At 37.5% G+C, this 13142-nt stretch overlaps 1 protein-coding gene across 36 annotated transcripts in view; it reads left to right on the plus strand.

Annotated features, from left to right (window-relative positions):
* Positions 1–13142, plus strand: part of Camkii (Calcium/calmodulin-dependent protein kinase II) — a 157799-nt gene that overhangs the window by 59944 nt on the left and 84713 nt on the right. For all 36 annotated transcript variants that reach the window (XM_072009197.1, XM_072009201.1, XM_072009163.1 and 33 more), the window contains exon 3: positions 1602–1661. In XM_072009197.1, coding sequence (XP_071865298.1) covers positions 1602–1661 — 60 coding nt within the window. The remainder of the gene's footprint in view (positions 1–1601; positions 1662–13142) is intronic.

The raw sequence follows: 13142 nt of genomic DNA on the forward strand, positions 1-13142 counted from the left end.
ATAATTATCTAAGTATAGATAAAGTATTTAAGCACAATAGAATCAACCCCTAGAAGAATTTAAAAAATATCGTATTTCTATTATCAATAATTAACAAAAAAACATTTATCACAGTTTAATAAAATATTCGATTCTGAAAGAATTAATCCTTAAAATAATCATTTTATTTTCACGGTTCAACAACCACTAAATTATCTCGAATTTGCGAAAAATTTTCTACCTCCCACGCGAAGAATGCTGCAACGTTCGAATCTGCTCATAGAGTAGGCAAATGACATCGTCGAATAACCCAGTTTTCTCTTCTTTTTCCCTTTTCTTTTCTTTTTTGTTTTTTTTTTCCGTCAAGTGCTCTGTCCTCCAATTTGCTTCTCCTCTTGTAGCTGCAGTGTTCTTCGCGGACTCTTCTTGCTTGTCAGTAGATGCTCGTTAATTCTGGTTGTTTAGGCGCGGATACGAATGAAGACTGCCGAGTCTCGTCACCGTCGCAGATTTAATTATAGGCGAGAGAAACGAAAGAGCGAGAGGAAAAAGATCAAAAGGGATGGAAACCGGTGTCCGATTTCTTTTTCCTCGACGTTCGAAGCCAACGGAATTTCGCGCTGGATAAATGGATCCGGCTACTTTACGGTGCTTCGAAACGCTTTCTTAAGCGTATTAAATTATTAAGCGAGAACGCTAATTCTCTGAAATTCTATTTTTACCTCAGCCGACACTTACCTCGACGACTTTGTAATTATTCCGAGGGATGGCAGATTCTTGCGGCGGCCGTGCAGCCGTTTGATTAGTTGGCTACCTTATTTTACGGAAGATAGGAAAAATGTAAGAGGATTTGTCTTTTTTTACAGAAGATATCACGTTATGTTATTTTATTACGATATCATCTGATACTTTCTACTTGGTCACTCGAGTATTTCGTATTTGTTCGTTTAAATTTTAGTTTCGTTAGTTTCGAGACAGATTCAGTAAGAAGCGACCGACTACGAAATAACAAATAGAATGATATATAGAGACAGAGTAAAGAAGCGTAATTAATTTTAATATTTTATTGGAGGGAAAAGGTAAATTCGGTGGAAGAAAGAACGTATAGTATTTAATAAGTAAAGCACGAAGGACAAGGCCGATAATAGAGATGGAATGGAGGGTCGATCCGCGAAGGAGGGCCGTTCAGGTGCGCGTACAACAGAAAGGAAACAGGAAATCGTGCTCGAAATGACTTGGCCACCGACAAATCCAATTTTATTACGGTCCTTGGTGAATTACCCACGAGGAAACTCGTCAAGGGAGCTCGTTGGAAAATTCGATTTCGCGGTAATGACTATACCCGGCATTGGTTGTCGTTACGGCGAAACTCTTGCGATAAAGCTCGCTAGTATCCGTTCTGGAATGCTCAGCCATCGGGTAGAATTCGTCAGAACGTTGTTCAATGGTCAGACAGTCGCTAAACTTGTAAATTTTATGAACTTCATTTTCATAGTATGTCTCAGTAGTGATATCTGTTATTTCTTTTTTTATTTTTAAATGAGTCAATGGTTGTTTGTAAATCACGCTATTCTTTCGTCTTCCTTACACATAACTATGTTATTCGTTTTGTCTTGTTTCAGATTTTCAGAAGCTCGAACGCGAGGCACGAATATGCAGGAAGCTGCAGCATCCAAATATTGGTGAGCGTTGTTCATTCACGAACAAATATTCTTGTTTAATATCTTTTTACTATGAAAATCGCGTGATCCATATATTCCGTTAGAATTTATTTTTTTTTTTTTCTTTCTACGAAAATCGATATCGAGAGCAGCATACAAAATTGGAAGAATATCGACGATTAAAGATTCTCTTCTTTTCTTAAATTGATACTTTCAAGAATTTCGTATTCGATTGTACGTTCGAATACATGTTTCATACACATTATACGGGTAACATATTATTTAACATATGGCAAGTAACAATGATTCAAAGAAATATTACATACGCGCTCAAAATCGACAGAAACTCAATCTCAAAACTCAAAGGAGATCCTGTCGTTGTAGGTTAGACGTGCTCGCTTGGTCGCGCTAACTTGCCCGCCTTTAAGTAGATCCGGACTTTCTTAAACAGACGCGCTGGTTCCCTCTCTACTGTTTGCACGTTTCATGCTCTATTTATTATTATCAACTTGCAAATCTCACGAGATCTCTTCATAGCAGAAGATCCAATAAAAACTCTATCCGACGTACCTATACATCAATGATCGAAAAAGATCAAAATAGTCAGACTTCTTCATGTTTCTATCGTTAGAAATACGAATACGTTGTATACGTTGCAATGTGTATTCCGTTTGGTGATAGTCGAAACGCATACCCTGACCTACGGTGCGAGCGCTGGCATTGAGACTCTGCAGCAGTTGGCGATAGCGAAGCCTTTCGACAAACGACAGTCTGGCCCGGAAACAAACGGCGCAGAAGAGACTTTTGGCGCGTTCTCTGGAAACTTCGTTCGACGCTTCTACGCGTTAGGCGATTGCACAATTTTATTTTATTGTATATTTTTCCCACGCTATCGATTCTACAATCGGAGAAAGACCACGAGAGAAGTTGAACAATGAGAAATCGCGAAAGATGACGATCTCGTGAAATCTCTTCAAGACGGACGATCCAATAAATAGCTTGCCCGACGTACTTATGCATCGAAGTTAACGTTATAAAATTCCCCGGGTCTATTAAAAGATCGTTCACTTAACCGTGACCGGTAAAGGGAATTCTTCCACAGCTCGTGGAAATATATTCATTGGAGTGTCGTTAAAGGGCACGTGGAAGCTCTTCATCGACCCGATGCCATCGCGTCGTCGCTACTACCTAACGATGGGAGGAAATTATAAATGTGGAATAAGCAGCGGCCAATATTGGAATCCAATAGAACGGGGGGAAAGTGAATAAACGAAAGGAGAGGGAGAGAGTTGCCTTTAGTTCGTTGCCGATCGAAACCAAGGCGAATTCTTGCCCTTTACACTTGTCCAACTTCTCGATAACCTGGCATTCGTTCCCTTCTCCTGTTTCGCACCACTTTTCCTCTTCTCGTTTTCGTTTCCTCGCTCCACTGACTCTTTTCCTCCTTCGCCCCTTTCCCATTGTATCCTTCGAGCGGTCGATGTTTACCGGGTTGAATTCAATTTTCCACCAGGCCAACCTCTTCGATCTGCATTCGGTAAAATCGATTTCACGGAGTATAGAAAATTCTTGTGTACCGGCGTAACTCGAAGACAAAGCGTTATTATTATCGTATTTTAATGTTTTCGGGGAACGTTGGCTGTTATAGTGGTCGAAGGTTAATGGACAGTGAAACATCTATAAGAAAAGATGCAATTTGTGACCGCGTGGATAATACGGTTTAGCCGATATTTAGGTGCTCAAAGGTCAGCATTCTCGGAACGCGAGCGACGTAGAGCGGGATTACGTTTGGGATTATGGGATCTCGATGTAACCCTCGCCCATTAAACTGCATCAGCTCGTTAACTGTCCTTTCGGTTCACTACTTTCAATGAACCTCATCGGTGAACCGGTCAACGGTGGCCTTAGCCTTTGAAATTTTGCGTAAAATTGCGAGGAATCGATGTGCACTTCGAAGGAAAATTCGAGGGCAACGAGAAAGCTAAATTTTCTGCGCAATATACCGCGTTCTTGAATAATTTTTTGATATTTATAGGTGTTAGCAAGGTGTTAATAATCGTAACGTTCGTGTGAGAAGTATAACGTCGAAAGGTATTCTTGGTGATTAGGGTAGTTTTAGTAATTTTAATTGGAATATTCATCGAGGTCGATGAAAGCGATCAGATAGCTAGCGTTCGAACGATTCGAAAATATAAAAAGATAATTGCCGTAATAATCGAAATAAAGTCATTGCAAAGATACGTTGAGATTTAAGTGTAAAAGTTAGGGAGAACGAGTGTGATAGTAAAAACTTAAAAAGTAAGAAGATGAAGAGCTTGGTTCGAGGAACAGGGACTACGTCTTTGGAAAAACAAAAAAAAAAAGTAACGAGGTAGGAGAAGTTGGAAAAACTAGGTAAAATCTGAGATCCGAAAAAAGGGACACAGTTGGGATTTGGAAATAAAAACAAGGTAACGAGAAGAAGACGAGAAAAAATGTAGGTTCCAAAAGCGAGGAAGATAAACGACGAGAACGAAGAAGAAAAAGAAAAGGGAGAGGAACTTGAAAAACAACACGATAGTTTTAAAAACGAATAAAACGAAGATCGAAGGAAAGAAAGACAAGAACAACGGGACAAAAAGTTTAAGATGTGCTCTGGGAGTTCTACGGTCTATAAAGGTCTAAAGAAAAAAATCATCCTACAGTATGAACGAAACAAGATCGTGATTAAAAATTCCAAAGTGTAGAAAAAGTAGCCGATAATTCAAGGGAACTGTGCATCATCCATTTCCGTTTCAAAGGTGTTTTATAAACTAAAAAGTTAATTTCAACGAAAATTAACCGTTTATTTTAATACAGTCGATAGACTGCTGTGAGCGTGTACCCCCATCGAGATTTCAAGTTTACTTGTTCCACTATACTCCTGTCAAACGCACTACGTACACCCCTATGCCAGGGTATTTACGTACTTTGTCCACCAAAGGAAACGTTTCTAGATTCCCTGTCGACTACATAAAATTACTCTGCAACTTAAACACGTAACAAACTCCAAATATATTACAGCCAACGTTACATTTAAATTATTTAATTTCACAGTTCTTATCGTGTGCATTCTAACAGTACCACGTGCGATATACTTGATCAAACTTGTGTATTACGCATATTTAACCTAATTATTATACCATCCACCTATCATTAAATTGTTTAAACGTAATTAGCATATTTACCATATTTACCTATCAGGCTACCGTAATTTCCACAATAATACGCAATGATGCAAGAAAGCAATTATTATACCATCTATTATTATAGCAAATAATTATTATACCATCTCCATCTATCCTTTAAATTATTCAAACGCAATTAGCATATTTACGATACTACCATAATTTCCACAATAATACCCAACGTTCTAAGAAAGCAAGAAAAGAGAAAATGCACTTTATCTCGAGAATACAAACTTTCCACTATATTACTATCATATTTCACAAAATATTATCATTCCTTGCTAATATATATATACACCTAGAAGAGTTGTCAAGAAAATTCTTCAAATGCAGTCACTGTTTATCGTTCATAAATAATATTAATTTACTTGGATGTGCAATTCCTCTAATCTCTACGCTACATAATACTTGAAGATATAAAACATCCTTGATGATATAAAAAAGAAAATACCGACGAAACTATACGTAGATTATCTCACAGAAATATAAACTTCCCACTATGTCGCTATCATATATTTGGCGGAATATTACTAGACCTTACCATACCCTACACAGAAGTCTTCAAAAGGCGTCGTTGTTTAGTGCCGACCCCGATGCTAGTTTAATTCCCGTGGAAAATTAGCATACGTCGGAACATCGCCGTGCAGGCTGCGATCGTATATTCTGGGTTTATGCCTTGACGCCACGGCAAACTATACGGTCCGCCACGTACACGCGTGCGGACGAGAACTTCGTCGTGGAAATACAAGTACGAAAGTTCCGCCGGGCCACGTTCGTTTATGGCTACTATAAATCTGACATATGCACGCCGTCTAGGCAGGTCGCCACCTTTCGTGCCACTTGCCCCGCTGTTTTTGAGTTTCACCTCTTACCTTTTCTTCTCTCTTCTTTTTTTCCTCCTTCGTGAGTCTTATCCAACCAAGGCGATTATCTTTTCTATCCTTTTGATCTCTGGAAGAAGATTCCGTGCGATAATCCGACAATTCTATCTTTTTCCTTGTTGCTTTTCCTTTCGTCTCTTTCTTTTTTTTTTTTTTTTTCATTGTAAATAATTTCGTCGAGCCAAGTCGATTATATTTTCCTATCTAAGGAGGAGTTCAGGTAACAATTCGGGAGATCATCTTCGAAGACCTGTCGACTAGAAGGATGGGTTGATCGAAGCAGGCAACGTCGTAATGCTTGAAGTGAAGGACACTTGGACAGGTAGATTTAGTGTTCGTATATTTCTGTGCTAGTTCAACCGCGATGACTTAATCCTCGTTGGTTTATTGCCCGCGATAGATCGCCTCTGCTGCTTTGACTTATTTCACTGTGGGGAATAGATGTCATTTTCGATATTTGTAGGAATGTTTGGCAGATACGTACTTGTTAACTATTCCGAAGAATATTATAACCATCGTTTAACCCGAATTCTCCTAATCTAAGCGTAAGTTGCTCTACTTATTAATGGCTATTTATAAAATAGCCTATAACGTTGTAGGTATACTAGAAAGAAAAGTTTGCCCAATTGTCGATCACTCGCGATCTACAGCCATTCTCGTTTCCATAATAATCGTAAGTGGATGTGTTTAATAAGTTTGGAGTCGTAAAGGGTCGAGAAAATATGGGTTATATCAATCGAAGTTTCCACTGACTGGGAGGCACGTTTGACCTACGAAAGGTTAATCATCGACGTCTACTAAAGAGAATTCAAAAAGTCGGGTAACGAGATTTAAGTTCAGAAGCCCATTGCTCGCCCACGCAGCTTTTTTTTTTTCTTGTAAACTTGAAAATCTGATTTTCTTTCCCTCTTATCGATTTACTTTGCTATTGGGTCAATTGGATTAACGTCCTTTCTCTTCCTTTTCTTCGCTGCTAATCAATTTTCCCACGCATAATTAACTCGACGCATATATATCTGAAAAAGTCGTAATTATTCATTTGTAAATAGAAACTTGATTACGATCCGTCTGCCAGAGATTATACAATGGAACTTCTCTAACGGTGAAATAAAAATCGTCACCGTGAATTCAAAAGCCTCGTTCTCAATCTTTCTGCCTCGTGTTAATTCCATTTTCATTGGTATTGACGTCCTTCCTCTTCCTTTCCTTTTGTCGATCTCAATTAATCTTTCCCATATGCAATTAATCCAATAAATATATTTGAAAATGTCGTAATTATTCATTTGTAAATAGAAACTCGATTGTGAAACAGGTATCAGAGATTATACGATGGGAATTCTCCGATAGAGTGCGAGAGTCGCACCGTAAATGCAATAGCCTCGTCCTCGATCCTCTTGTCCCGCGTTAATATAATTCTTCTCCCTTCTTTTCCAATTTTAACTATTTTTCCCCATACATAATTAATTCTATATGTATGTATACATATAGAATTAATAATACTAATAGAACTAATAATAGTATATATATAATTAATTATGTATGGGGAAAAATAATTAAAATATACATATATATTTATTATATAGTAAAAAATATATATATATGTGAATAAGTTAGTAGAAGTTTCATAGAAACAAACTTGATTATGATCCGCGTATCAGAGTTTATATTATAAATTTTCTAATGGGGTGCAAGAGTCACCACCGTAGATTCAACAACCTCGTCCTCAATGCTCCTGATCCGCGTTAATTTGCCAAGGAAGGCATAATGAATACGCGCGGGAATTATACGGTGGCGCACTCGAAATCCTCGCTCCTCGACCGCCACGAATGTAAAAACCTCAGGGACACGGCGCTCGAGAGGTTTAAACGTCGAGTGCTGGAAGATCAGGGATAGGAGAAAAAAAAAAGTCGGGTAACGAGGATGACACAAACTGCGCCACTCGTGCTACGTTTCCATTCGCTCGCGTGCCTCGCGAAGAAGATTCGATTCGACAAGTTTCCGAGTCGAGTTTCCAATTATATGAAAGTTCGTCGTTCAAAACGATAGGAGCAGAAAAATTCAAAATATAAACGAAATTAAAAGAAGTCCATCGGAAGGATGATACGTAAGGATATCTATCGTTTGTACAATTTTATGAACGAGTCGCTTCGCGCAATTTATTTTCAATATGTACAATACAATGGAATATCTTTTCGCGTGGAGGAAAAGTTTGGAAAGTTTGATATTAAAGCTATAACAAAGCTTAGCCTCTGTTTCGAGTTCGCGGATGAAACTTCTTTATGATTTGGCTTCTACACGAATCTATACTTTGTCTATAGCTTCGATAAATCTGTCAGTTATTTCACAACGATGCATCGTAATGTGTTTACGCGTTAGCTGCGTACTTTGTTAAAAAATAAAATTATTTAAGCATCTTATGACGTGCTTCATACCTGAAATTATTATGGAAACTGTATCGAAAGTGGTATTGAAAATTATTAGTATCGAACATTTCACGAATATTTCCTTGGTTAATTCAAATGTTTCATATTAATTTTGGAATTGCGATCAACCTGTTAATAACCAAGTATCGAACGCACTACTTGTAACAGAGAGCTTTGCATTATTTGCAACAAATAAAACCAACGTGTGTATTATATTTCGTTTATCGTGCTACAAAATCGATATTAATTTTATACATTTCGTTCATGAATGTAAGAGAATTAAGGATATTTCAAATTAACCGTAATAAAATAATGATTCGTTTCGTTTCGCGAGAAAAATAAAGAAATCGGCGAACCGGAAATGGAGGGAAAACGGCCGAGGAGCACGGAGAAATATTAACGAGCATAGATGAGAATCGTGTGGTGAACCAATCGTCTCGATATAACTGGATGTACCGCGATTCATTGTTTAATTAGCCGTACGATTCGTGCTTCCGCGGATAATTAGGCTAGGTGAACGTTTGCGACCACCTGTACGTGTTCGATGCTCCGCAAACGCTTCCGTACGACGGTACAGAAAGCGTGCGAGGTCGCTTCGTTTGTTTCGTCAGCCTTCTCTTTGCACTGTACCCGGTTAATCCGATCGTCTGCCGTTTTGACGATCATTCAATGCGGTTGCATCAGTCACGAAATTATGCACGCAAGACTGAGTCGATTTGCGAAGATTTTCCAGCCGACAACTGCGAGCTTTCGATGGTCAAGTTCACAAAATTGCATCGGTGATCGAAGTATCGCGAGGAATTTATTCCCTTTGCATCGACTTTCGTGATTCCGAATTCTTTTCGTTTTTTATTCGAACGAGGAAGAAAAGACGGAGGGAATATGAGGGCGAAAGTTAGATTTCTCGAATGTTTTTTTGCTATTTGAAAAATTTGAACAACGCGAAGAATTTATTAGTTCTGTATCATTTTGTGAATTTCAAATTTTTTCTTCTTGCTTGAAATAATAGGAGGGTTGGCTTGGATAGAAGAAAGATGGAAATTAGGTTTCGTGGATGTTTCCTCGGTGTCTGAAATGTGGCAATCAAGTAATATTGGTGCAAATAGCGTTTGTTGGGGCATTACGCCACGATTTCGATTAACTTGAGTCGGTCGTCTCGCAAGCGAAATCCATCCCTTGGGAGTCGATACGAGTCTTCTGGTTTACGTTATTGACCATTATCGTTCGCGTGTTGCACGTACCGCGATATTACTGGAAATTAGTCGTACGTGAACCAGTGTTCGTTAAACGATTCGATTTTACGATGGTTGTTGTTACAGGGAGAAATGCGAATAATCAAAACTTTTCATTTTGTGTCAGTCGATATTTTACAATTAAAACATTGCCAGATATCGTTAGAACTTTCGTAGAATATTAATCCACATAAAATATGTCACCTGTGTTTAAAAAGTTTACAATCTCTCTCAATTATGTCCTGTCAAAATCGTCGAAGTTTTCTTTCAGCCACTTAGCTGGTATAAAAGTCGAAAAGTAATAAAAACAAAAAAGATGAACTCACCGCACTGAGCTAATCGAACGCCAATTGAAAATCACAAAATCGGTAAAAGAAAGACGTTCGTGATATTTCACAAAATTTTTAAATGCGGAAACAGATTGCGTATAAAAAATGGCATAGTCAACGTCCGTGTAAATCGTCACTATTCTACTTGAAACAGATCTAAAAATTTCATCGCGATTGTTACTCTGTTTCCGCGACTATTAATGACATTCGAGAAGCATCGAATATTTCCGCGTTTCCCGCGAACAACAAGATTTAGTAGAACCGCACGTGCAACGCGATTGGTACAATGTCAACCTTGAACCGGCCTCGGTTCTTCTACTAGTAGCGTTACGACGAAATGCGGCTAACATCTGGGTACCAGCCAATCGGTATCGTCGCCGTGGGGAAAATTTTTGGCTCGACGTGCCAAGTAAGGCTCGAAATGCGACTGCATTTTTGCTGGATCGACGTCCAGGGAATTTCCCGACACGTTTCGACGATGCAACCTCTCGCGAAGAGGTGAAGAGCCATGTTCGAATTTTATCAACTTCGAGATAGACACGTACAGTTGAGGACAAAAAGAAATTGTCGCGATAAGTAATAGGAAAATGCAATCGCGATTTTGTATGGAAAAGTTGTAATTGACAAGGATGATTATATTATGAGTAGATATGATACAGATATCTGTTATCTACATGATAAAAAATGTTCAATACGAGAAAGTTATTATCAGTGAGTGTAATTATTGTACAAAAATATGAATTTTAATCCTTTTTTTTTTTGTGCTATAATTTTCCTACGAATTTTCTTTACGAATACAATAGTACTTTTCATTTTTATAAATTACAAAGTAGTAATATTTGTTAATGCTCAAAAGCTTGGAGACTTTTATCGAATCTATGCTAAACCTCCTCGAGTTAAACATTTTCTATCAATTTCAATCGCATTCGTTTCTCCCCTGGATCTCTCATTGATAAGAATAATACAGACAATAATGTAATATATAAAAAAAGCAAGAATACTAAAAGAAACGATATAATAACTAAAACTATATCGATATCGAAAAAACATAACGTTGCGTACCGTCTGCAATGCTCTATCAAACATCAATACACCATCGACATCTCTTGTTCAAGCTCGTTTCACTCGTTAGCCGAACGAGAACATTGGAATAAAACGAACAAACGAAAGGAAGAAAAAATCGTACAGAACAGAGGAAACGAGAGGGGAGAAAAAAGTGGATAAAAGTTTTTCGGTTGTCAGTCAAGGAACACGGTAGGGCCAATTTATGTTTTTATTATTCGATTGAATGGAAGGCAAACTAACTGGTTATGGTGGATATTGGGGGAAATGCGAACGTTCAGGGAAGGACACAGTCGAACGAGTATCACCCTGGTGTCGTTCTTTTATTTGTAAACGAATTTCATTGATCATCCCTGTCACGAATTCTTGTGACGATGTACGACGAACAACGACGAAAGTGTAACCAACTGAGCATTGGCTGGAACCGAAATTATTCGTGTCTCGTCCCTGGAACACGATTCCATTCACGGGATAATAATTTTTTCTTTGACGCGGGGATTGCTCGCGAGAAATAGCGTTCGACTTTACCTGTCGAGAAAATATAACAATTTTCACCTGTTTTTTCTACCTTTGTCTCTCTTCTCTTCTGCAAAAAAAAAAAAAAAGAGAAAAGAATAAAATAAGATAAGAGAAAAAGAAATCAATGTTAGATTATGATTGTTTTATTGAGTGGATTAGAACGAATTAAAAGATGAAATTGCAAGTGATTGAGTTGATAAAAAAGTAATATGGCTTTCGTGGATGCGATAGCAAATTAATTTCATATGAGATCGTTTTATTTAATTGATTATACTTGATGATGTGCACGAGTACATCAGGTGGATTAATGAATTTGGTGTCTCCATAAGCAATATTCAAATCTCATTTATGAACCGTATAATGTAAATTTAGTTATCGAAATAGCGTCTGTTATTCGACTAAATTTGCCTGGCAGTGAATTTTCAGCTAACTTTGGGATTACGCGAACAAAGACGATATTTCAATGTGTCGAAAGTAGAAATGTATATTTACCTTGTTCGTGGAAGCTCAATTTTTTGTTTTCACGGATCAATTTTTTTTTTCTCCAAATCTTTTATTTTTAGTTTTTACTTTCAACGTTTCCTTTCTAATTTGAGCATTTTATTTCACCGTACGCGCCTTTCTGTATAAAACTTGAAAATTTGTTACATTTGAGATAAATAGTTCTGCCGGATTATCTCGTCTTAGCGAATATTCATTCGACATGATACGTATTTTGTAAGCAACAACGTACTTTAAAAGCTTTTTTATATTACAGTATAATTCGTTTACATATAGATACATGCATAAAACGTAAAGTAACGACGCTCTCACGACACACCGTTCCCCTAGGCGCATTTGTTGTAATTAGTATTCATTAGATCGGCTTCTGTTGAATATTTATCGCAGAATTGTCGCATTGCGGTTAATCAATACCTACTTAAACAGATTTCTGTAATGTCGTTACCAAACTTATAAATATCATCCACAGGCCCATGCTATAATTGTATAAATAAGATGACCTGTTACATCAACACTGTTCAACCATCTTGAACGATCCGTAAAATGTTCTACCCTGACTATATCGCTTTTCTTAAAATATATCCTTCACCTATTAATCAAGAAGGGTGAATTACTTGCCAATTTCCTTAAGCGTAATAATTTCTTTATTTAAGGGTCTCCTATTTTTTCACGTATCGTTTCGTTACAGCTTTCATAACTTTTTTTTAGATATATCAATAGCTCGTATCGATCTTTATAAAACTTTTCGACAAGAAGAATATTTCATTCCGTCTAAGAGTCAATTTGTAGAGTCATCGGAAGAACATTTTAATAAGAAAAACGAAAGATTCGATAGTCTCTTTCATTTCGAAGAAAAACATCAACAAAGTTTCCTGATTTTACCTGATAAAACATTCAAAGAGCATAGAAGAAAGCATTCTATAAAAGATAAAGTACGCTATTCTTGAATTATTCTATTCTCCATCTACATACGAACGTGTAAACACGTTAAAAACATTCTGACATCCTGAAAACTCCAGAGTCTGATCGACGTTAGCGATCAAAGGTACGGTTATTTCATTTTGTGGATTGTGTCACGATATCTTCGCGACTGAAATCATATAGTTCGCTGTAATTTCGTAAAATTTCAATTAAACGTTCGTCCACCATGCTCCTTTTCCACTGTTGACCGCAGTCTTGATCGTTAGCAAACCGACGCCACAGTGGTCTGTCTATCGATAATCTAACGGGACAAAAGTCCAAAATCATGACCTATCCGAAATGAATGAATCTTTGATACACCGTGAGTTACCGAAATAGAGATATCGGAATGACATAGCGTGCAACTTTATATGTATATCATGAAAATG

The sequence above is a fragment of the Bombus fervidus genome, chromosome 8 (genome assembly GCF_041682495.2).
Source record: "Bombus fervidus isolate BK054 chromosome 8, iyBomFerv1, whole genome shotgun sequence".
NCBI lineage: Eukaryota > Metazoa > Arthropoda > Insecta > Hymenoptera > Apidae > Bombus > Bombus fervidus.